Genomic DNA, 23,800 nt, shown 5'->3' on the forward strand with positions numbered 1-23,800 from the left:
GAAAAGAGGTTTAAGGCAAGATGGATTTTTTATATCCCACCCTTTCCAGATTGTGTATTTTGGAGGTTCTAGCTAAGGTTTTGGCTACTTATTTGTCGGGTTTTCCTGATATTTCTTATCATGCCTATACTGATAATATGTCTTCGGTTCGGCTTTCTTATATGATTTCTCTCGTTGCTACTATTTCTTTGATATTGACCTTTCTCTTAACATAGATAAATGCGAATCTCTTTCTTTTTAGCGAAATTTCTAGTTCCTCCCTCAGTATAAGAGTTTATCTGTCCGTCTTGTAGGTTCTCTTCGGTGGCTTGGTGTTCCTATAATATCCCAACCCTGCACCAGCATACAGTCACAGGTATTAATAACAAAATACAATTTGGACAGGCTAAGATAGTTGCTAATTGAGGGAAATATAACAGACGAGTGTTGGCCAAGCTATACTCAACTCTGTGACAACTCTCTCCTCCTCGCTTCTGAATCTTTTTTTCATTTTAAGAAAAGAGGTTAAGATTGTTGCTAATTCAGGGAAATAACAGACGAGCGTTGGCCAAGCTCTACTTAACTCTGTGACCTTCTCGCTTCTGAAAATTTTTTTATTTTAAGAAAATAGTGACGAAGACCACACTACCTTTCCAAAACAAACAAATACAAAGTATAAACAATAGGGAAAATCTTTTCAAGACAGTGGAAATCTGTTCTGTGAATATTTCGGCCCTATGTCCAAGGGCCATCTATTTCTGAGGAATTATTAAAAAACAAAATAGAAGAAAATTACCACTTAATCGAGGTTTCAGCGACGGGAATTGATTGTGAAGTTTTAATGACTCTGGTTAAAATTTGTAATAAGTTTTCTATGTATTTTCAATTTCGCGATTCTTTTTATCAGAAAAAAATGGGTTACCCATGGGGGCACCTTTATCCGGGCTAGTGGCAAATATTTATGTCGAAAACCTTGATAATTGGGCATTAAATTCTTATTTTTTAAAACACGTCTATTGGGGTCGTTATATGGATGACGTTATTTCACTTTGGAATTATGGGGAAGCTTAACTTCGGGGCTTCTTAGATCATCTTAACACTTATGACCGAAATTTGCAGTTCACCCTAGAAGTTGAAATTGAAAATAAACTACCGTTTTTAGATGTGTTAATTATTCGTAATGCCGATAAACTGGATTTTACTATCTATCGAAAGTCAACTCAAAACAATAGATATCTTCACTTTACTTCAAATCACCCCCCACAAGTTAAAAGAGCAGTTGTAACTTTCCTCATTGATCGTGCCCTGAATATTTGCTCCGATTCGTATATAAATGCAGAAATAAACTTTATCAGAAATATTCTTTTTGGTAATGGATACCCCATTCCTTTTGTCAATAAGATAATTAACCGTAGAAAAAAAAGACATTCTTGTAAAATCGAAGAAGATATTTCACAATATGAGGCTACTAATAAGCCCAAGCTCTACTCAACTCAGTGACCACTTTATCCTTTTCGCTTCTGAAATTTTTCCCATTTTAAGAAAAAGTTTTAAAAAGAATCCCGATTAGTTATTTTTAATTTTTTAAATTTCGTTACATCTTCCGCCTAAATCGAAAAACTCAGCTCTAAATAGAATTTTTTTCGTTCCTGATATTACTGAAAAACTAGAGTTACTGCACAGAAAGCTATCAAACACAGCCTGCGTCCGTATCTCTCCGCATCACTGCTAATAAGGTTGTTTCATCTGTTCTGATACTACTAAAAAACTGTTGCTGTTGTGTTCCTGATCCTGATATTACTGAAAAACTAGAGCTACTGCACAGAAAGCTGTCAAACACAGCCTGGGTCCGTATCTCTCCGCATCACTGCTAATAAGGTCGTTTCATCTGTTCTGATTTTACTGAAAAACTGTTGCTGTTGCTGTTCCTGATATTACTGAAAAACTAGAGCTATTGCACAGAAAGCTGTCAAGCACAGTCTGCGTCCGTATCTCTCCGCATCACTGCTAATAAGGTTGTTTCATCTGTGATTTTTTTTTATTTGTTGCTTAATTAGTGCATTCTATTTGTTTGCTATTTGTATTTTATGGATTTTTCTATGTATTACTCTACGTTTTATACTTTTGTAGAGTTTGAGTGAAAAATTAATAATCATGACAATATTAAAACTTTTTTTAAATACAAGTCTTTTTATTTTAAGTGCTTTCCGTACATGCCGGGTGTCTAAAAGAGGTTGAATTCCACTTTGAAGTTATGTTTTCATTGAACTACCGTTTCATGATGATGAATTTTGGAAATCTGATTTTTTTTTTTCCTCCTAATCTCTACATATTTTTCTTCTAATAAGTTTTTTGTGTTTTAATGCTGTAATTTCATCTTTTTTTCACCTAATTTTTAAATACTTTTTATGCTAATAACCTGTCTACCCTCCCCATCCCCTTTATTATTTACTAATTTTTTAATGTGTTTTCAGGTAGTATTTTATTTTATTTCATTTTATTTCACATTTATTCCGATGGCCTTATCTCACCCCTCCTTTTCCTGTCCACCGGTATATTTGTTTGCCTTGCTATTATTCTTTTATCATCAATCTAAGAAGCGTTTTTGAAATATCCACTGAAAAATTACCATGTTAGCCTGCACTATGGTTAGTTTTATTGCTTTGAAAATGTTTCCCATAGTTTGCGTATCTTTAACCTATTTTTTATATTCAAACTGCTAATCTATGTCAGGCCCAAGTTCTTTATTATTCTTTGACTATACATATTTAAAACTATTCTCATAACATCCCCGGCAGGGATATTGGCTCGAAAGCCGGGCGAAAGTACAGAAGGTATAAATAAATAAACCCAGAAGAAGCGGATTTTACCAGACTTTTCACTCTATCTCACACCAAAAAATAAATGCCAGAAATCACTTATTAAAGTTATTGTCATTATTTATCCGATAGCTGAACGGCCGGGAGCTACTCACAAATTAATATTTACTAATTAGCAGAGCTTTGATTTTAGTTTTTAATGTCAATAGTGATAGACTCTGATCAAAAAAAGATTCATATGTGTTCCAATAATTTGTAATAATATTTTTAGGCGAAAATCTAGACCGTTCGGAGACAATGAAAGGCACAGGAAGCTTACTTAAAGGACAACGAGTTTTATATGGTCGGACTGAGGGAGGGCCTGGAAAAAATGATTTAAAACAATCTGGTAGCAGATCTTTTAGATAACGGACACGAAAAAGTATACATTGAAAAGCTAAAATTTGTCTAACAGGAATGATATTAAAATAACTGTGAAGATTCTTAGTTGGAGATTTACCAAGAAGAGAAACTGGAGAATAAAATAACATCTTAGGGATTCTCATTGCTTTATTTTGTAACTTCACAATAGGAGAAATATGCGACTGAAACGTACTCAAATAAATAATCGAACAATAATTGATATATGAGTGACGAAGAGAAAAATAGATTGATTTTAAAGCACAAAAAGGAAAAAAAGTAGTTTAAGACGCTGCATTACACCTACTTTCCTTACTAACTTAAGCCTTAGGCTAGTGATATGAGCTTTCCAGCTTAAATTCTGGTCAACAATGACTCCAAGATACCAACTTATTTACACTTGGTTTATTTTTATTACTCGACCTCCAAATGTGACTTCAACCTCTTGTAACGTTGGTACTGCAGTAGAAGTTCTTGAAAAAACCATAAAAAGAGTCTTTGAAATGTTGACAACCAATTTGTTACAATAGAACCAGTGAAGCATCTTTCTCAGTGATAATTCAAGGCTTGATTTTGGAAATTGATGATCTATGTCGCAGGTAGCGGTTGGCTGTATCATCAGCAAACAGTAAACTAAGGTCCATATCAGTCCTATGGCAGGTTAGGCTTAGGGGGGGATCGTTTACATAGATAAGAAATAACAGTGGTCCAAGTATGGACCCCTGAGAAACCCCCACAGCATTAGATAGGTTTTCCTCATCAGAAATGTAGTCGTTCGCATCCAATATTTGTTTTCTGTCCTTGAGGTAAGATTCAATTCGGAGACTCGCTTGTCCTCTAACACCGCAATTATGTAGCTTAGATAGTAGAATTTTATGATAAATAGTGTCGAAAGATTTTTTTATGTCAACACATATTCTTGCAGGTAGCAGACCTTTATCCATGGCATCATTCATAAACTGGGTTAGCTTTAATATTGCATGTCCTGTAGAGTATGAAGATCTGAATCTAAAATGAAATAGGCAATAAAAATTGTTTTCTTCAAAAAACTATTCAACCTGTTATATATACACTTTTCAATGACTTTGCTAAAAGCGGACAAAATAGAAATAGGTTGATAATTGGATGGATCTTGCTTGTTTCCTCCTTTATGTAGAGGAATAACTCGAGCAGTTTTCATCACTTCAGGGAAAGATCCATGTTTGAAGCATAGATTGACCAGATGAACCAGCACTTGAGCGTAGCATCCAATGATTTGTTTAAGTGGATAAGTAGATGAGCAATCGGTTCCTTCAGAATGTCCGTTCTTCGTGATTTTTACCATATTCTCGAGTTCCACTTCATTCATGGGAGAAAGAAATATGGAAGAATCGACTGGATGTGGTATAAAGTTGCGAAATCCAGATTCCACATCCAAGCGGTCATTCAAATTACTGTTTACGGTGGCCTCCCCAATCCTAGTAATGTACTGTTTCGTTTCCTCAGTTACATTTTGCTTACCATTCACTGTTGATCCATCCGATACATTCATTGATTCGGGCAGCCCTTGACTTTTGCTTTTGTTTAGACACTCGTTAATTACTGTCCAGGTCTTTTTTGGAGATCCTTCACCTTCGAGAAATATTTTCTGAAAGTGAATCTTCTTCGCCCATTTTATCAGTCTTGTAAGATGGTTTATATAAGATTTGAATGTAGTTTCATTATTTGATGTGGGAGAATTTACGTATTCAGCGTGAAGTCGAATTTTTCCTCAATACTCTTGAACAAGCCTCTTGTTATCCATGGTTTATGGGTACCTGGTACTTTTTTAGCACTTTTTGTCTTGGGTAACGATGAACGAAAATGAAGCACACCAAGATTTGTGGTTGGAAGACGTGCGACAACTAGCATCACAATGAATCATAATGAAAGTGATGGACAATAAAATCTATGGTTAGAAGAAAGGTGAGCGAGGATCACTTAGAATCGTAAACAAAAACGATGCGAAGATAAATCTATCATTAAAAGAGAAGCAACAGCGAGAGTCACAATGACTCTCTATCGAGAATACAAATCCCACAAAATGTATGATTCCGCGAAGGATAAAGAGGAAGGAGAAAGTGAAGTCATATCAAAAGTTTCTTAGTTTCATTGAAATTGCTGATATGCCATCTCATCTCATGACTTAAAACTAATGAATAACACGATAATTATATTGATGCATGATTTGAGAATCACATATAGAAGCCTGCCTAGTACCAGGGAGTGACGGACTGGGAATCAGCTTGGATTATCTGAAGTTTCAAAATGTTCGGAATCGAGTGTATATAGCAGAAATAGGTAAGCTTTTCTGTAGGTGGAGTCGAATTCAAATAGACTGTCGTTACGAGAGCCAACGGAAAAATAAAATGTCAAAAATATATTTTGTTGATTTTTTTTCATGAGGATGTCTTCAAACAAATACTTACGTATATTTAAATTTTGTTACATGACAGCTATTATTTGCTGGTAGATGGCAACTGTGTTGTAACATGGTCGTAAATTTTCTGAAATCGGGCTCATAGTTCGTTAGCGCGATACAAACTAATTCCGTTAACTGCTCTTGCGAGGTATCTTGTTGAACAGTGCTGTGATATTACAAACTTTATTTTTGAAAAATTGACTCACAAATAAATAATTTTTCCATTGTTTTTTTTTAGTTTCTTTTCGAGAACTGCATTTATTATTTCGAATCGCTGCACGCGGCTCGTGACCCGCAGTTTGCCAATGTGTGGTATTTACATGTACATTTGACTAGGCCTATGGGATGTCTGATCAAGTTTTTTATCATCAAGTCAAGTTTATTGACAATCTTATTATTCTTCTTAGAAATTTTTGCCGCCTGTTGTAAGATGTGGAAGGAGATGTCCGACGAAGAAAAAGCAAAATATCCTTCACCAAGTAAAGAAGAGCTTGAAGAATATAAAAGAAAAAAAGAAGAATATTTGATGCAATTGACTCCAGATGAGCTGCGTTCTTTTGACGTCGTTATGATGCAAAAGAAGGCTAAAGAGGTTTAGTATTTGATAACAATATTTTATTGTTAAATATAAATTTTCAAAAACTATTGGGCAAATAATTTTTAATTATAATTTAATACTTAAAAGATTGGACAGTGATGTAAATTGGAAACCTGTTTGTAATTGTAAGCATCTAGGTCCATTTGTAAATCCCTCTTGCCAACATGTTATAACAGGGGACTTGTCAATAATAAAACAAGATGATCTTCAAATTATAATGAACAAAGGGGCTAATTTCCGTCTTTCTCATCATTTGAAACCATCGAACATTCTTGATAGCTTGGAAAATGATTTTGATTTATTTATTGATAAGTGGTGTAAGAAAGAGAATAAAAATAAATAGAGTTTTCAAAGTTGGAAGAGTTTAATTATTAATAGAATACGAAATAAAATATATGTTAATTTAAAAAATAGTAACACTAAACCATTATTTTATAATGCTAGGATAAAACAAGCAATTGCTAATCTACAGAATGAATTTATAATTGTGCCAGTGGATAAAGCTAATAACAATTTTGCCATAATTTGTCCGAAGCTGTATTGTGATGTCTTAAAAAGGGAGTTATGCACAACTAATGTTTACGAAAAGGTGAATTTAGAGGATAAAAATTTAGTTGAAAAAACTGAAGAAATACTTTAAAAAAAATTTAATATTAGAATTAATGACAATGATAAAAAGTTCCCTTTCCTATATTGGGCTTTAAAATTTCATAAGAATCCCCCTAAACCATGGTTTATTGCTGAAGCAGCTAAATGTCCAACCCGCATTGCTGCTACTGACCTCTATTTAATTTTAAAGGAAATTATAAATAAACTTAAACCCTATTGTTCTGGAATTAAAAAATTCTCGAATTTTAATCCATATTGGAGTGTTAATAATTCACTGCAGGTGATAGACTCTTTAACAATGGTTTCAGATATATAAAGAGCGATATTAAAACTTAAAACGAACAGAACTTTCTCCATGTATGAAAGGGGCTGTTCCCTCCTCAACGCCCCGCTCTTTACGCTAAAGTTTCTTACTGTTTCAAAAAGTGGAGTTAAGAGAAAGAGTCAAACTTCAGCGTAAAGAGCGGGGCTTTGAGAAGGGAACATCCCCTTTCAGACACGGAGTAGTTTCTGTTCGTTTTAAGTTTTAATATCGCTCCTTACTTTCAGTTAAAAAAAAACTAGTTTTTCTTAATTTAATTTCTGAACGTTTTTGAATTGATGCATGTTTTATTTTGGCTCTCCGCACATAAATTATTAAAATGAAAGTTGCATATTAATTCTATTTTGGCTAAATGGCTTTCTCTTAGTTTTGATCTGACGATTTTGAGAAATAAGGGGCGGGGAAGGAGGCCTAGTTGTCCTCCAATTTTTCGGTTACTTAGAACGGCAACTAGAACTTTTAATTTTACGTAACTTTAATATACGTAACTTAAGAATTAACTTACGCAGCAAACTTCTATATTCTTATATTTTAATTATGTTTAAGAGGGAGTTTGTCCCCTCGTTAATACCTCGCTCTTTACACTAAAGCTTAAGTTTTGCCCCAATTCTTTAAGAATGACCCCTGAATCAGAAAGGCCGTAGAATAAATTGTTGAAATTACTGAAAATACTTTAGCATAAAGAGCGAGGTATTTAGGAGAAGAAGAATCCCTCATATGCGTAATAATCTCTGTTCGTTTTAAGCTTTAATGCTAATCCTTACTTTCAATTGAAAAAACTTTTTCATGTTTATTTTTCCATTGTTTTTTATAGTAATGCTAGAAAATCCTGCGACCTTTTCATTGAATTTCTCATCCCCCATGACGTATTCCTCCAAGGAAAGATCCTCCCACATAGCCCCCTCTCCTCAATCCCCCCCCAAACCAAAGAAAATTACCCTGAAATCGTCTGTACACATCCTAAAAATTATTATTGTGTGTAAATACTGGTCAAAGTTTGTAACTTGCAGCCCCTCCCCCGGGGACTGTGGGGGAGTAAGTCACATGCTGAACAAAATAGCTATCTCAAAATTTTGGTCCGTTGACTTGAGAAAAAAATGAACGTGGGAGGGGCCTAGGTGCCCTACAATTTTTTGGTCACTTAAGAATGGCACTAGAACTTATCATTTCCGTTAGAATGAGCCCTCTTGCGACATTCTATGACCACTTGGTCGATACGATGACCCCTGGAAAAAAAAACACGCACCCGTGATCTATCTTCTGGCAAAAAATACGAAATTCCACATTTTTGTAGATAGGAGCTTGAACTTTTTGCAACAGGGTTCTCTGATACGCTGAATGCGATGGTGTGATTTTTGTTAAGATTCTATGACTTTTAGGGGATGTTCCCCTTATTTTCCAAAATAAGGGAAATTTTCTCAGGCTCGTAACTTTTGATGACCAAGACTAAATTTGATGAAACTTATATATTTAAAATCAGCATGAAAATCTGATTCTTTTGATGTGTCTTTTAGTATCAAAGTTTTTTAGAGTTTTATTTACTATTGAGCCGGGTCGCTCCTTACTACAGTTCGTTACCACGAACTGTTTGAATGAGGATTCAACTGGATTGATCATAAATATAATCAACATAAGCAGTCAAAAAAAGCGGGCATAGATTTTTTGGAGCGGATAGTCTGTTCCTTAAAAAATATATTTCTGGACTTAAATATCAAGTTTTACAACAGATGTAATAAGGGATTCTTAGATACACTGAGTGAGGAATTGCTCCCACCTCCACCCCTCATCTTTTGCATGCATTTATGCGGAGATAAATGTAGGACGCTTCAGCCTTTTTTTTGTGGCTGAAATAGTGAATTAACAGACATATCATGTTAGAACAATATTCATTCTGGTTTTCACAGAAAGGTTTTTTTTTTTCACTAAAAAGTGGTCAAGTTTCTAATTACGGATTTGAACCTAAGAATAGGAATAATACTTTAGCGGGTTGATTTGAATAATCAATAATTAACTTCTCTTGAATCTTTAGTACATATTACAATATGTTCAAGCACTTACTTACCTAGGAGTCCCAATCAGCACGTTACTGAAGGCCATTCCTGCACTTATTAGTTGTTGATACCCTTAGAAAAGTTGGTTCTGCTTATGGAAAGCTTTTCCAGAGTAAAGCAAGATTTAGTTGTGAAAATCTTGCCCGATTGTATAATGTATTTTTTCACCGAATTTTCTCGATTTTGGGATTGTTTTACAAGTTGTGTACAATTTATTTTAAATATGTCAAGTATTTACTTTGGCCACCACCATGGTTTAAAAATTTGTACTTGGTCAGTAGACTCGGACTAATAGACCCTGGCAGTTCCTTTCAGAGTAGCGAATTTCTGCAAAACGTTCCATGGGCTACAACTATGGTTCAAAAACTTGTATTTGGTCAGTAGACTCGGCCTAATAGACCTTGGCAGTTCCTGTCACAGTAGCGAGTTTCTTTAAGAGGTGTTTTTATAAGCTCTGGCATTGTAGTTGGGGGACTTGGGCTACTAGCCACAGGAGGGAGAGGAGGATACAGTAGCAAATTTCCATGGAATATTCCCGATTCCTGGTCATCCTTGGGTAACTCTTCAGGGACAGACTTGAGATGAACATTTTATTTGAATGTCTATGTCAAGCAAGCCGTTTCTGTTGTATATATTCGTGTTAAGTAAAATGATATGGAAAAAACCTGAACCCATTTATTACGATCTCTCAAGGTAACGCATTGATTTATCTTGAGGTGTTTACAGGGCTAAATAATGAGACCATTGGAGGGCAGTTTACTGAATTCCCCCTAGATATTGATTCCCCCCTCCAGATTCTGAAAAATTGTCTTTATTTGCTATCTTCGTTAAAAAACTGAAACCACAAAATTTGGAAAAAATACCTCTTTGGATATTCATTTTAAAAGTGAAAAATAATTACTTCTTCCCTCCTCTTACATTTTTGTGAATTCGAGCAACGAGTTATCTATGCTCATTAAACAGAAACAAAAATTGTGTAGCAACTTGGTTTCGCAGGCCGTAAAAGAATTAATAACAAAGTGTTTATATGTTAGCAGGTTTGGCTTTTCTCTGTGTATCCAGAAAAAGACAGCACTGCTTACCTTGAATTGAATCTAGAAGAATTAATTTAATTATTGCAAAATTTAGCTTCTGTCATATATTCTAATGTATTTTTATTTTTAGGCATTAGAAAGAATTTTGAATGCCCCAAAGAGGCCGGGTACACCCTACGCTCTCTTTTTACAAGATAAAAAAGGAGAAAAGCAGCCAAATTTTGCGGTAGGTTGTTTTCACTTTGACATCAAATAAAAGGGTGGGGTACTCTCCCTGCCCAACCTCCATAATGATGATGGTATTCTAGTCCTTATAGCACGGGATTCAGTTTGTAAGATGTGTGTGTTACTGAACCCTTGTGCAACTAAACCTCGTTTTACCCAACCTGTGTGCAGATCAACTCCATTTAATTGACCCTTTGTTCAACTGAACTCTCGATCAAAGAATGAAAAAGAAGTCCGGTAATCAAGCACTTTTTTGGAATTCTCAAGAATTTGTTTCGTAGTTAATTGTAGTGTTGATATGAAAATAAATAGCAGGATTGTCAATGAATCAGCTTTGTATTTGAATGAATATTTTTCACCTTTTTTCAAAACTCGATTTTTTTTTTCACTTGCAAAGAGGATTGGGAGGGCGAATATTCAAGAAGGTCAGTTTAAATACCGAATTTTTAAGAATAATTGAGAATTTCAACATTTTGATCATGAAGAAGATTAAACGGTAGATCTTTTATGATTTCTAGCTCTTACGCTCCAGAAATGACAATAAATGCAATTTTGATGCCATAAGAAATGACAATAAATCCAATTTTGATGCCATAAGCCATTTTATGATGATGTTTTAATGAAGAAATTATAAAAAGCACTTAAACGTGAGAATTAGCTTTCAAATAAGATTAAACAGCTCTCTATGAGGTTCTAGTGCCCTATTAGTTTCCTACAGGAGAAATAAAACAGAAACAGGAGACTTGTCAACGTTTCTAGCTCTTCTGAAAATTTCCATAAATATATTTCTGTAATAAAATTTTACTATTAAGATTAATCTAAATTATAGCTATTTTTCTCGAATAAAAGTTAATGAAAAATTTCTGCTTTAAGATGTTTCTAAGGTTTTGGCTTCTATGGGCCGTGTTTTTTTTGTTTTTTTTTTTCTTTACTAAAATTCATGTATTGCTCTATCCATAAAATTCAAGTATACTCGATCACTCAATTAATTTTCGAATATATGAGACAGACGAATTAATTGTCGTTTTTTATCGGCGAAGAGAGGAATTGTTTGGCATTGAAGCATTGCAAGATAAAAAAAAAATGAGGGCTGAGTTGTACGAGGATTCAGTTAATCGGGAGTTGGGTTACACGATGGTCTAACTAAACGAGGGTGAGTCGCACGAGGGTTCAATTACACTGGGTTCAGTCAAATGAGGATTCAATTACACGGGAGTTGAGTTGCGCTTTGGTCAAGTTACCCAGTGTTTCAGTTGAACACGGGATTAGTTACAGGGGACTCAGTTATGCGAGGACTCAGGACTCAGCAAATGAGCGCAGCTGTCATTTGTCACTTTCGGAAAAGATATTCCAAAATAGAGAAATAGCTAGAAAGTGAGGTATAACCAAAGCATTGTATAGCCGGGCTGTAATCTGCCGGTTATAATTTTTGGAGTCAAATACCTTACGGATATCAGACTTGCCAGGAAAATGCACTCATTTAACGCATTAGCTTCTATAAGCATATTAGCTAAAATATAATGGACGTCCTCGCCACCGATACCTTTTTTAAAACCAAACTGGTTATCAGGAGTACGATATTTATTTGAAATATCATCAATAACGAGCATTTCCATCATTTTACACAGATGGGGGGATACAGTCATAGGCCGGTTTCCCCCTTTTTTTTAGACAGGTGTAACAATGCCGGTACAAAAAATATCAGGTACGAGTCCAGTATTAAAGATAATCTGAAACAAAACTCAATATATATATATATATATATATATATATATATATATATATATATATATATATATATATATATATATATATATATATATATATATATATATATATATATTTAGATATCTGGTAGATATACTAATATACATTAGTATATATCTGGGTAGAGAATTTAGAGTGGCGAAAGCCTATATAGGCCAGTGTATTCTCCTGATGAGCCCTTATGTTGGGTGTTGCCTCTGAATTATTTGTCTATATTATTTTTTCTATTGTTTGGTAAATGACGACTTATACTTATTGACGACATGACTGCCTGTCCATGGATTATTCTTTATGGTTGATTGTGTGTGGCTATGCTGTTTGACCTATGTGATTGTATGGATGAGTAGGGTTAAGGCCTCATTCAAGTGCTGGTCTATATTAATCACTAATTTAGGAAAACAGTCTTCCTTTTCTCCTCCTGTCTCTCCTTTTTTCTTTTTTTTTCTTTTTTTTTTTCTTTTTTTTTGTGTTTGTGCTGTTGCATTGGTGATTTCTCTTTTCATGATATATATATATATATACAGAAAGCATAACTTTTCAGCTTTCTCCTCTCAGAGACCTTCGTTTGTCAGCATAAATGTTCCCAACTGTGCTGAAGACTGTTCCGCTGGGGATAGAATGAGGCTGGCAGCAGAGATACTTCCAAGCGAGTAGTGCTGTCTCAGGAAACGACTGCTATTATTTGGCCACCACTCTGGTGGCCAACGAACGGACAACTTTTTATCCTGTCAATGACAGCCTTATCCATTTACCTTTCCAGTTGCTGATCAATAATATCTGGTGATTCTTCTTTATCACTTGTTGAATTTCCAAACAGGCAGTCAATCGAACTTGCTCTGCCTACTCTCCTTTATTTTGAGTTTTCCTCCTCTTCTGTTGCAGCGGCTAATTTTATTTTTTACAATGTCTGATTCTGTGTTTCTGCTTGTAGCCATCTTTAACGTTACTGCATACCTCTGGACTTAGGGGTTGGTGCTTGTATCTGGGATCCAGGAGACAAGTAAGAACAACTCGCTCTGATTGTACGTTCCTGAACTCACCATACATTTGGAACAGTGCTTCATTAGGAGTGTATTGACAAGTACTAACAAGAGATATAATTCATTTGACTCACCTGTAGACTTCATTTGACTCACCTCTGCTACTCTGTTCATCAGGGTCAGAATTAGCTGGTGGCGCCACCCCCAAAGACAGGACAAGCAAAAATTACCCGAGGAAATCAAGCGCCATCTTTGGATAAGTTGCACATGAGAAAACGTCCGATATCCAATATTTTTTTTTTCTGAAATCTAACCTATAAGTGGTTCATCTGAGTATGTCTATGTTGATCATCTCTGATTTCACAAAGGTTCAAGTGAGGCCATTGTCAAATTGTTTGATTCGACATTGGTCTGTAAAAGGGAGTTATATTTTCTTGGTTCACTGTTGGTTATTCGTCTTGTCCAGTTAGGTTTGGGAAGAGAGGTTTTAGGTTACCTTATAACATATATACTTGAGGGCCCTTCTTCCTCCAACGATAAAAAAGTCTTTTTTTATATCTGGATGTAAGACAGCGAATGGGTAGAAATTGGTACAACAAGAACCTGAGGCGAGTGAAAGGGAGTGTCTTCATGTGAAAATGTTTTCCGTGCGAGGATTTGTTATTACATTTTTGGAAAATGGAAGGCACTACATTAATCATCTGCCTGAACTGTTACCAACCAAGCTGTTTTTTGTTTTTTTGTTGTTTTTTTAAGAAAAGAGTATGGAACTTTATTTGCTTTTAAAATTATTCGCAGGGTTCTTTTTTGGATGGATTCAATTTTTTATGATTCTTTCTTGGAAATGCAAGGGTGCCAAACTGGATAAAGGTAGTCAAGATGCAGGTGGACAAAGGAAGTGTAAATCCTTAAAGAAGGGGAAGTTGGGACGCTAAATTTATTTAGGAACATATGGAGAGATGTAACTGCACGGATTGTCTTTGACATGCATATCCCACTTTAAATTACATTACATTTTGAGCCAGAGGAGTTTAAAAGGGGGTAACGAAATTTTCAGGAGGGATAGATTAAGAAAACGGGGCGATGATTTATTTAATGAAATATATCGGTGTTATCATTCATTTAGAGGGTTTACTCTCATGTTTAAGTGCTGGACATCATCTGTAGTGTCACCAATTATGCTCAGAGTATCCAAGTATCCTTATTAAATTTCTATAACAGGTTTCAACAACCGTTAGGTCATCGACTCATTTTTATCTGTCAGAAGTTCCTTGCTGAAGTTGTTGATCCTAACTGAAAAAAGGAGGGGACGTTAGAGAGAACCTTAGGGTGCTCCATTATGGATAGGGAGAGGATCGGGATAATGATTCTAATATTTTGACTACCTGTGAACTATTTGATGAGATAGAGGCAAGCAATTTTACCATGAAAGAATTGATATTGGATTCGGTCACAATTTTTTAACTAGTATATTGTAGTTAACAAGGTCAAATTCTTTTCGAGGGTCAATGAAAGTTAATTCAGTCAGGAACTACGCTTCGTGAGAATTTTCTCAATGGAGTCCATTAGAAAAATAAAGTAATGGTAGCTAAGAGTGGATTTGAGCTTATTTCCTCTGGTCAGTAAGGGGTAGTGAAAGGACCCAGGTTTTCAAAATGACATAGATACTATGTCTCAAGAATGGAGTTAAGTTCTGTTTTTTAGGAAAAGTTGGTGATGTTGTAAAACTAATTCAAATTGTCAAAGGACGTATCTGCAACATACCAGAAACAGCTAGGGGTGTTACGTTGGAACTTTCAGAGCATGTTATTGGGGATTCTGAAATAAATGAAAAGACAGTATGTCCATCTAAGTTTGTCACAAGGGCGTGTTCGCGATATCTTAGGATCGGAAAAAGGTATTAATTGGAACCTTTATGGCATATTGAGGGGAACTTTTATGTGACTACTTGCGAATAATAGTACTGATGCTACTACTACTACTACCAGTGCTACAACTAATGTTATTAGTAAATTAAATCAAAAGAGTTTAAGTATATTCAGGTGTTAAAATTTGCACAGGTGTAACATTTCATGAATGGAGTAGGTTGTTAAGTTGAAACTTACAAGGAAAGTTGAGGAGATGTAAAAATAAATCAGAATAAACTATTTGTGTGCAGATTGACAAGTGGGTGTCTCTTCAATATCCCAGGAAAAACCTTGGGTATTACGTTGAAACTTCAAGGTATGTTTTTCGTGATTTTAGACTAAATCAAAAACAGTATGTGCATCAAATTGTGTCTAAAGGGCTCATCAGTGATATTTCTGAAACGGTTAGAGGTATTAAATTAGAATTATTAAGGCTTGTTGAGTGTGAAATTAAATTATATCAAAACGCACTACGTGTATGCATGGTTCAAAAAGGCATATACGGGATATATCAGGAAAGATTAATGGAATTAATTTGAAAGTTTTTGGGCACGTGGAGGGGTTAGCCGATTTATAATTATCCATATTCAAGGTTGTAGCATGATGGAGAATTCTATCAGCCCTGTGGAACCCCTAAGATTATGCACATTTTTTTGAAATAAATATCTTACTATGTATTATCACATTTTCAATCCATATGTTTGAATATTATTCCCTGTACCCAACAATCCAAAGCATTATAGGAAAGCTATTATTGAGAATAATGATAGTATGTATACATAGGTCTACATATAGTATGATGTGGTTTGGTATTATTTCCTGAAATAATAACTTCTACGAAAATAGTAAATAGTGCCTTCAGAGATGTTAAATATTTTGTAGAAATACGGAACCGCTAAACAGTAATTTCTAACACGGATATCTGGTGAAGATTTCTTTGGCTTTTCCTGCTGGAATCTCTCATGAAAGGGAGAGTGTTTTGTCTTTTGTCGAATGTTTGTATCGAAACGGGAGTTTTATTTGCGCTTGAGAGGGCTCCTGAATTTCGCTGACATTTTGATTCACCGAAGAATTTGTCGCACGAACTTTTTAGAGTTTAAATTTGTCGCCTTTTTCAGCGTTTAAAAAAGGTTTTGATGGAAGTAACGAGTGAAGTTAAAACGAACAAAATATTGCTTCGCAGTTTGTGCGACATATTGCTGAAAGACTGGTTCAAATAAACTGACTCGTGATATTTCCGTCGCACGAACTTTTGTCGCACGAACTTTTTAGAGTTTAAATTTGTCGCCTTTTTTTAGCGTTTAAAAAAAGGTTTTGATGGAAGTAACGAGTGAAGTTAAAACGAACAAAATATTGCTTCGCAGTTTGTGCGACATATTGCTGAAAGACGGGTTCAAATAAACTGACTCGTGATATTTCCGTCGCACGAACTTTTGTCGCACGAACTTTTTAGAGTTTAAAGTTGTCGCCTTTTTTTAGTGTTTAAAAAAGGTTTTGATGGAAGTAACGAGTGAAGTTAAAAAACGAACAAAATATTGCTTCGCAGTTTGTGCGACATATTGCTGAAAGACGGGTTCAAATAAACTGACTCGTGATATTTCCGTCGCACAAACTTTTGTCGCACGAACTTTTTAGAGTTTAAATTTCTCGCCTTTTTTTAGCGTTTAAAAAAAGGTTTTGATGGAAGTAACGAGTGAAGTTAAAAACGAACAAAATATTGCTTCGCAGTTTGTGCGACATATTGCTGAAAGACGGGTTCAAATAAACTGACTCGTGATATTTCCTCCGCACGAACTTTTGTCGCACGGACTTTTTAGAGTTTAAATTTGTCGCCTTTTTTTAGCGTTTAAAAAAAGGTTTTGATGGAAGTAACGAGTGAAGTTAAAAAACGAACAAAATATTACTTCGCAGTTTGTGCGACATATTGCTGAAAGACGGGTTCAAATAAACTGACTCGTGATATTTCCGTCGCACGAACTTTTTAGAGTTTAAATTTGTCGCCTTTTTTTAGCGTTTAAAAAAAGGTTTTGATGGAAGTAACGAGTGAAGTTAAAACGAACAAAATATTGCTTCGCAGTTTGTGCGACATATTGCTGAAAGACTGGTTCAAATAAACAGACTCGTGATATTTCCGTCGCACGAACTTTTGTCACACGAACTTTTTAGAGTTTAAATTTGTCGCCTTTTTTTAGCGTTTAAAAAAAGGTTTTGATGGAAGTAACGAGTGAAGTTAAAACGAACAAAATATTGCTTCGCAGTTTGTGCGACATATTGCTGAAAGACGGGTTCAAATAAACTGAATCGTGATATTTCCGTCGCACGAACTTTTTAGAGTTTAAATTTGTCGCCTTTTTTAGCGTTTAAAAAGGTTTTGATGGAAGTAATGAGTGAAGTTAAAAAACGAACAAAATATTGCTTCGCAGTTTGTGCGACATATTGCTGAAAGACGGGTTCAAATAAACTGACTCGTGATATTTCCGTCGGTTATTAAAATTTTTTAAAACTAGTACTTAACTGAAAACGGCAACACTGACGCAACAAAAAGAATTAAGAGCAGAAAGTCCTTAAGTGGTCTGTGGATTTAAAAAGTCAAGCACCAGCATCATCGACAAGCCCTTGTTATTTTCGTGTCTCTGCTTATCACCTTTTATCTCCGTTTGAAAAACGATTCGGACTTTTTCTTAAAAAAAAAAAAAAAAAATCACCTAATGGAAGTAAACAGTCAAGACTTAAAGCGAACAGAAATATTGCTTTGCTGTTTTGTGACGTATAGCTGAAAGACCGATTCGTGTTATTTACTTCTGTTTGTAGAATTCTTTAAAACTAGCGCTTTGCTGAAAACGCAACAAAAAAGGATTAGTAAGAGCAGAAAAATCCTTAAATAGTCTGTGATGCAAAAGATTAAGCAAGCTCAGTGTTCAGGAAATCGGTTTTTTTTTTTACAGAACTCTACAAATCTTGAGAAATGTTACGAGTCAGTTTATTTGAATTAGTTTTTCAGATATTTGTTGAATTAACTGAGAAACAGTAATTTTTGCTCATTTTAAGTTCTCCACTTTGCGATTTACTTAAAAAAAAACTTAAAATTTTTTCTCATTTTTGGTTTTGGAAGTACTAAAAAACAGTAAACCTTACAAAAAGATGTTTGTGTAACCAAGGTGAAAAAGCTACAGAAGGCAACGTGGGTTTTGCCCAAATTGGGTATTAAAATATGTTTTAATTCGCACCTCTCTTAAACTTTTACAAAAAAAAATTCACAATTTTTGTCCCATAAGGATTCTAAAGAGTATGTGATTCTTGGTGTTTTTGAGTGGTTGTAGATAAAAAAAATTCTGTTAGTTTAAGAAATTTTGTAATATAAGTTGTGATTTTAAAAACTCAAGGATATTAAAATAATTTTAGATGTTTAGATAATGTAATTTATGGAAGTTTGTATTATTATTTTAGTATTTTGTTGTAATGCTTCAAATAATTTTGACCTTATCATAAGAAAGCAAGCTTTTGTTATTTTTTGCTTCTTGAATTCTATTCTACAGGAGAACTGGTCTTTCAAATCATTGAAAATACCATTACCTTCCAGGATTATATAAAGTTTCAACATTATTTTGCACTCTTCAATTTATTATAAAAGTCAACCAGTTTTTTTTTTTTTTTTGTAACTTCTAATATGAGGGGTAACTTTGAAATTGAGTTTATGGAGACATTCCGGGGGCAGAGGTAACGGAGTCCCTCAAATATCAAAACATACCCCATAAAACAATTTTTCAAAAGATACACATGTTTTATCATCTTGTTTTTGAAGATACCAAGAACAACATTTGAAACCCCCCAAAAAACAACATTTGAAACCCCAAAAAAACAACTTGTCAAAACGTACACAAGTTTTATCATCCTGTATTTGAAGATACCAAGAACAACATTTGACAAAAAAAAACATCGATGCACATATGATATACAATATATCATATTGTATTTGAAGATGCCGTGTTTTGTCAAAAATAGCACTTCATTTTGATGTTATCTTGTGTTATTTAAAAGAAGCTCTATATATGATGATTTTTTCTGCGTAGGGTTGCAAAGTCTTCTGTGTCATCTAATTGCAAGCGAAATGTTGATGTTTTTGTTTATATGAAATATTGAATTTATAGTTGTATACAACATACACTATAAATGCAGCATCTTGTTTGGAATTGGAAGACACAGAATACTTTGCCACCTTCATTGGAAATTTATTTTACATTTAGACAATTATTACAGAAGAAAATTTACATCTCAAGATTTCGAATGAGCCATCTAGGGAATGATCTGGAAGTTAACTATTGTGTGAATGATCCGGAAGTTAATTATTTTGTTTTATATAAATATGTTATTTTTGAATTTTAATACTTCAGCATTTCTACTGATGACGATCGTTGTGCATGTGATCGAAATATCTAGACTTCTGTACCCGTTTTCAATGTCTAAATATATGGACTTATTTCCATTTGAACGTTTATTTGTTTACCCTCCGTTTTTAATCTGGAACTCAAACTCAGATGCTATTAGCCATTTCATTAGCCATATTAGCTGCTTGCCTTTTTTTTCTTTTTTTTTCTTTTTTATTAGCTTCTTTATTTGGCTATTGCAATTCAGTGAGTATGTATGTATGTATATATTTATTTCCCATCAAAAGAAACAGATGGGGTATAAGATAAAAAAGCAAAAAACGCACTACAAAAGAATACACAAACACAAGAAAAATAAAGAACAAATGGATGTCTAACTACAAAAACAAAACCTATTGCCTCAAAATAATTGCCCAAGGATTAGTAACAATATTGGAATTATATCTGGCGATCTGGGCTATGATCGCTTCATTAGGGTCGATAATCCTATACGACTTGTCACAATACGGTTACTTGTCCATGGTGGAAGCCGTAAGAGGTACTTCGCATATTTATAATATGTAGACCGCAATTCTTTCTTATCTTCCTTTTGGAATATCCTCCAAAAGGGACTTAAATACAGATAATGGGGTAGTGCCATTGCATTATACAGATGGGCCGAAATCCGCCGATCAAACTGACACCTATAAACTACAACACGGCTATACGCTAAAGATATACGTTTCTGCAGAAGACTCTGCAAAAGATGACGCGTTTCAAGCATTGACCAACCAAAAGGGATCGCCAAATAAACTATGTGTTCGGCGAGCCGAACAGTAGCACCACCCAAATCAACTCATCCGAGTATGATCGAATGAGTAAATTATCGATAATGGTTATTTTATTTGACAGCAATATAATGGAGTTAAATATAGGACATAATTGTAATATTATAATATCAATTTCCTTGAATCTAACTCACCAGACTTTGTCTTTCTTGGCAAATTGCCCTCATTTTGATGCTTGTTTTGTTACATTTTGACATTTTAACATTTGTTATGGTTCTCTACTATGACATTTGACCTTGTTCTGATATATTTTGCAGGAATTTGCCAGGAATTCGGCATTAGAATGGAAGAATTTGCCTCCGGAAGAAAAAGTTAAATATCAGTTAAAACATGATGCATTAGCAGACGAGTATAAAGAGGGGTACGCTGACTGGCTGAAAAGTGTCGTAAGTACTATTTTAAGGATTTATCTTTACAATTTTTCGGATTTCTTTACAATTTTAAGGATTTATTTCTACAACCTGACTAGCTGAAAAGCGTAGAAAGTATTATTTTAAGGATTTCTCTCTACAATCTTGTATAATTGAACCTGTTACATGGAAATTGTTTCTTAAGTAAGATTTTCAGGCAGTGGGTTTAAAGCGTGTTTTAAAGGGCTTCAGAAAAAAATATTTTCAGGTTCTCCATTTTGCACGCAGCGAAACTGTAACGCGTCTTTCATCTTACGGTTTTGGGGTCGTCTTGGACACTGGTTCCTAATAACGAGAACGTTCGAGAACATGACGTGAATGGCAGAGTTGAAAACTAGTTCTGAAAAGCGAGAACGTTCGAAAACATGACGAGAATGGCAAAGTTGAAAACTGGTTCCAAAAAACCCGTGTCCTACTCGTGTTGGATGTAAGATAGCCTGAAATGGGGCTTGAAGTGTGTTCATGTATTGGAGGGGGTGGTAAACTTGTTAAGTATGCAAATGCACGCATATTGCGGGCTAAAAGGCGGTCTTACTTAAAAGCCTAAAACTGGCTCAGAAGCTATAACATCTAATATCTTAAAATCGTTTCTTCCTTGTTTTAACCTCTGTAGTAAAATTTAAATTTGTCATTTAGATAGAAAATGTAATTTTAACTGTATTCTAATGTTGTCTGTTCAAACTTGTCTCGGGAGTTTAGCTTTTAACTGTTGATTGTCATTTGAAAAAATATATGTTAAATGTGTGCATGTTTGGATATTATGGGCCGAAAAAGTATTGACCAAAATGAAAGCATAATTCCCCCTCCTGTTACCTCTCCTGGACACATCTTCTCAATATCTTGAAAATATCCTTTTTTGGCGTTTCTCCTTTCAGTCAGAACTTGTCTGCAGAGGCTCGGTAACTAGATAAATTAATGTATTATAGGGATTTTCCCTTTTTTTTACTCCTGTAGGGAGAATGGGCTTCTCCACTGTATGGTAACATATCTTGACTATTTAGCCTTTGACCCCATTCCTATATTACGTAACAATACACCCTTTCCCGATCTAGAAGCTCGGGAGAGGGTGCATTCAGACGGAAATTGGAAGTTCTAATGTCCTTTTTAACAGACCAAAAAGATGGAAGGGCGGCTTGGCCCCCTCGCCCTTCCATTTTCCCCCAAAATTATCTGCTCAATTTTTTGAAATAGCCATTTTGTTCAGTTTAGTTGAAAGATCAAATAATTATGTCTTCAGGGGTAAAATTACCCCCGTAGTCCGTGGGGAGAGGCCTGTAAGTTATGTAGTTCGCCAATTGTTTACGTATATTATTTGTTATTGGGAAGTATACAGACTTTTTTTTAGGAGGGGGGGGTGTGCTTTTGGTGGATCTCTATACGGAAAATCTTCCTTGGGGAGGTGAATATTCCAGGGAAAATGTTACACTGAGGGGATTTGACAGAATCATTATACGAAATTCTTTTTAATTGTCTTACATTTTCTTTGCCAAATTTTTCATGCGGAGGTGTTCCGAGGGAATTGTCCAGGGACTTCTTTCCGCATGTTTTGATTTCCGGGAAATAATTTCTACGCAAGGGGGCATTTCTGGTGTGATTGAGAAACTGATTAGAGATTAAAGTCTTATTCAAATGAAAGAATGCTAAGGATAACTTTTCTTGCTGAATCGTCCGCAAGCAATTTTACAGGGAGGGTGGATTCTAAGCGAGGACGGAACTGTCTGGAGGGAATTTTTTTTTTTTGGGGGGGGGGTGCACTTTATGTTGGATGAAATTTCCACGGAGGAGTTTTCCGTCAGGGGTGAGGGCTATATTTCATAGAGGGTGAGCCAGATTTACCGGTATTATTGGAAAAATGAACAGAAATTATGTCATATATGAAGGGTTGCCCCATCCTCAATACCTTGCTCTTTACGCTAAAGTTTGACTGCTTGTCCCAATTTTGTAAGAGCGTCCATTAAAACATGAGGGCCGTTTAATTTGAATAGGAAGCTGTTCGAAAAGTGCTAACAGCTTTAGCGTAAAGAGCAAGATAATGAGGAGGGGGCGACCCTTCATATACGGAGTAAATCTGCCAAACTTAACATGCAAATTATGCTTTAATTTTTCATGTACGGTGAGCCAAATTCGAACCCGCTTTACTTGACAAATGTATAGAAATTAGAAATTATAGAGCGACCTTAAAACTTAAAACGAACAGAAATTATTCCGTATGTGAAAGGGCTGTCCCCTCCTCAACGCCTCGCACTTTACAATAAAGTGTTTATTTTTTTTAAAGTAGACTTGTGACAAAGACTCAAAATTTAGCGTAAAGAGTGATGTGGTGAGGAGGGGACAGCCCTTTTCATATACGGATAATTTTAATCTTGCTCCTTACTTTCAGTTAAAAAATAAACTAGTTTTTTTTTTATTTAATATACTTAGGGAGCATCGTGCTTTGGCTATTGTAGCCTATTTTACTGAAGACTTTTACACCGTTCCAAAGCTTTTCACGATAGCATACTCGTAATCAAGTCCATTAAGGCTACTCCCTCAAATACATTCCTAAATAATGCCTTAATGGAAAGAATAATAGGCTCACTATCAGAATCGTAGTCTTTATTTGGGTAAGAAAAGGAGTAAATAAATTGTCTAGGGAATTTTTTTCGATTTCCGTTTTAATTAATCTGTAAATTGTATTCACACATCTAAGGGTGATGTCTGTAAGCTTGTGAAGCCAGATTCACTTTCTATTGATATTCACGGCTAGCAGACAACTACCAGGAAACAACAGTTGGCTAGACTTGGAAAGAGAATCAGTATTGCTTAAGTGTTTTTGGGTAGTGGTTTTGTGCCATATTCAAATTCATACTCTTTTGGGATTAAACAACTATGAATTTAATGGTTGTTTTAATCTTACGACCGATAATTTCAGAAAATGATTGGTAATTTTGAAAATTTTGGTGGGTTTTAACTGAGACGCAATTACAAATATGAGTATATTTAGGTACGGTGTGTAGATAAACGAAAGTGTGGTCAATTCTCAAATAATTTGCATTATTAGTCTATTTT

The 23,800-nt window shown here is 34.9% G+C and overlaps 1 protein-coding gene across 1 annotated transcript in view; it reads left to right on the forward strand.

Annotated features, from left to right (window-relative positions):
* The window catches only part of LOC136032312 (transcription factor A, mitochondrial-like), an 83,654-nt gene that overhangs the window by 56,834 nt on the left and 3,020 nt on the right, over positions 1-23,800 (forward strand). Inside the window, exons 3-5 of the mRNA XM_065712611.1 lie at positions 6,045-6,229; positions 10,382-10,477; positions 20,600-20,728. Coding sequence (XP_065568683.1) covers positions 6,045-6,229; positions 10,382-10,477; positions 20,600-20,728 — 410 coding nt within the window. The remainder of the gene's footprint in view (positions 1-6,044; positions 6,230-10,381; positions 10,478-20,599; positions 20,729-23,800) is intronic.

The sequence above is a fragment of the Artemia franciscana genome, chromosome 10 (genome assembly GCF_032884065.1).
Source record: "Artemia franciscana chromosome 10, ASM3288406v1, whole genome shotgun sequence".
Taxonomy (NCBI): Eukaryota; Metazoa; Arthropoda; class Branchiopoda; order Anostraca; family Artemiidae; genus Artemia; species Artemia franciscana.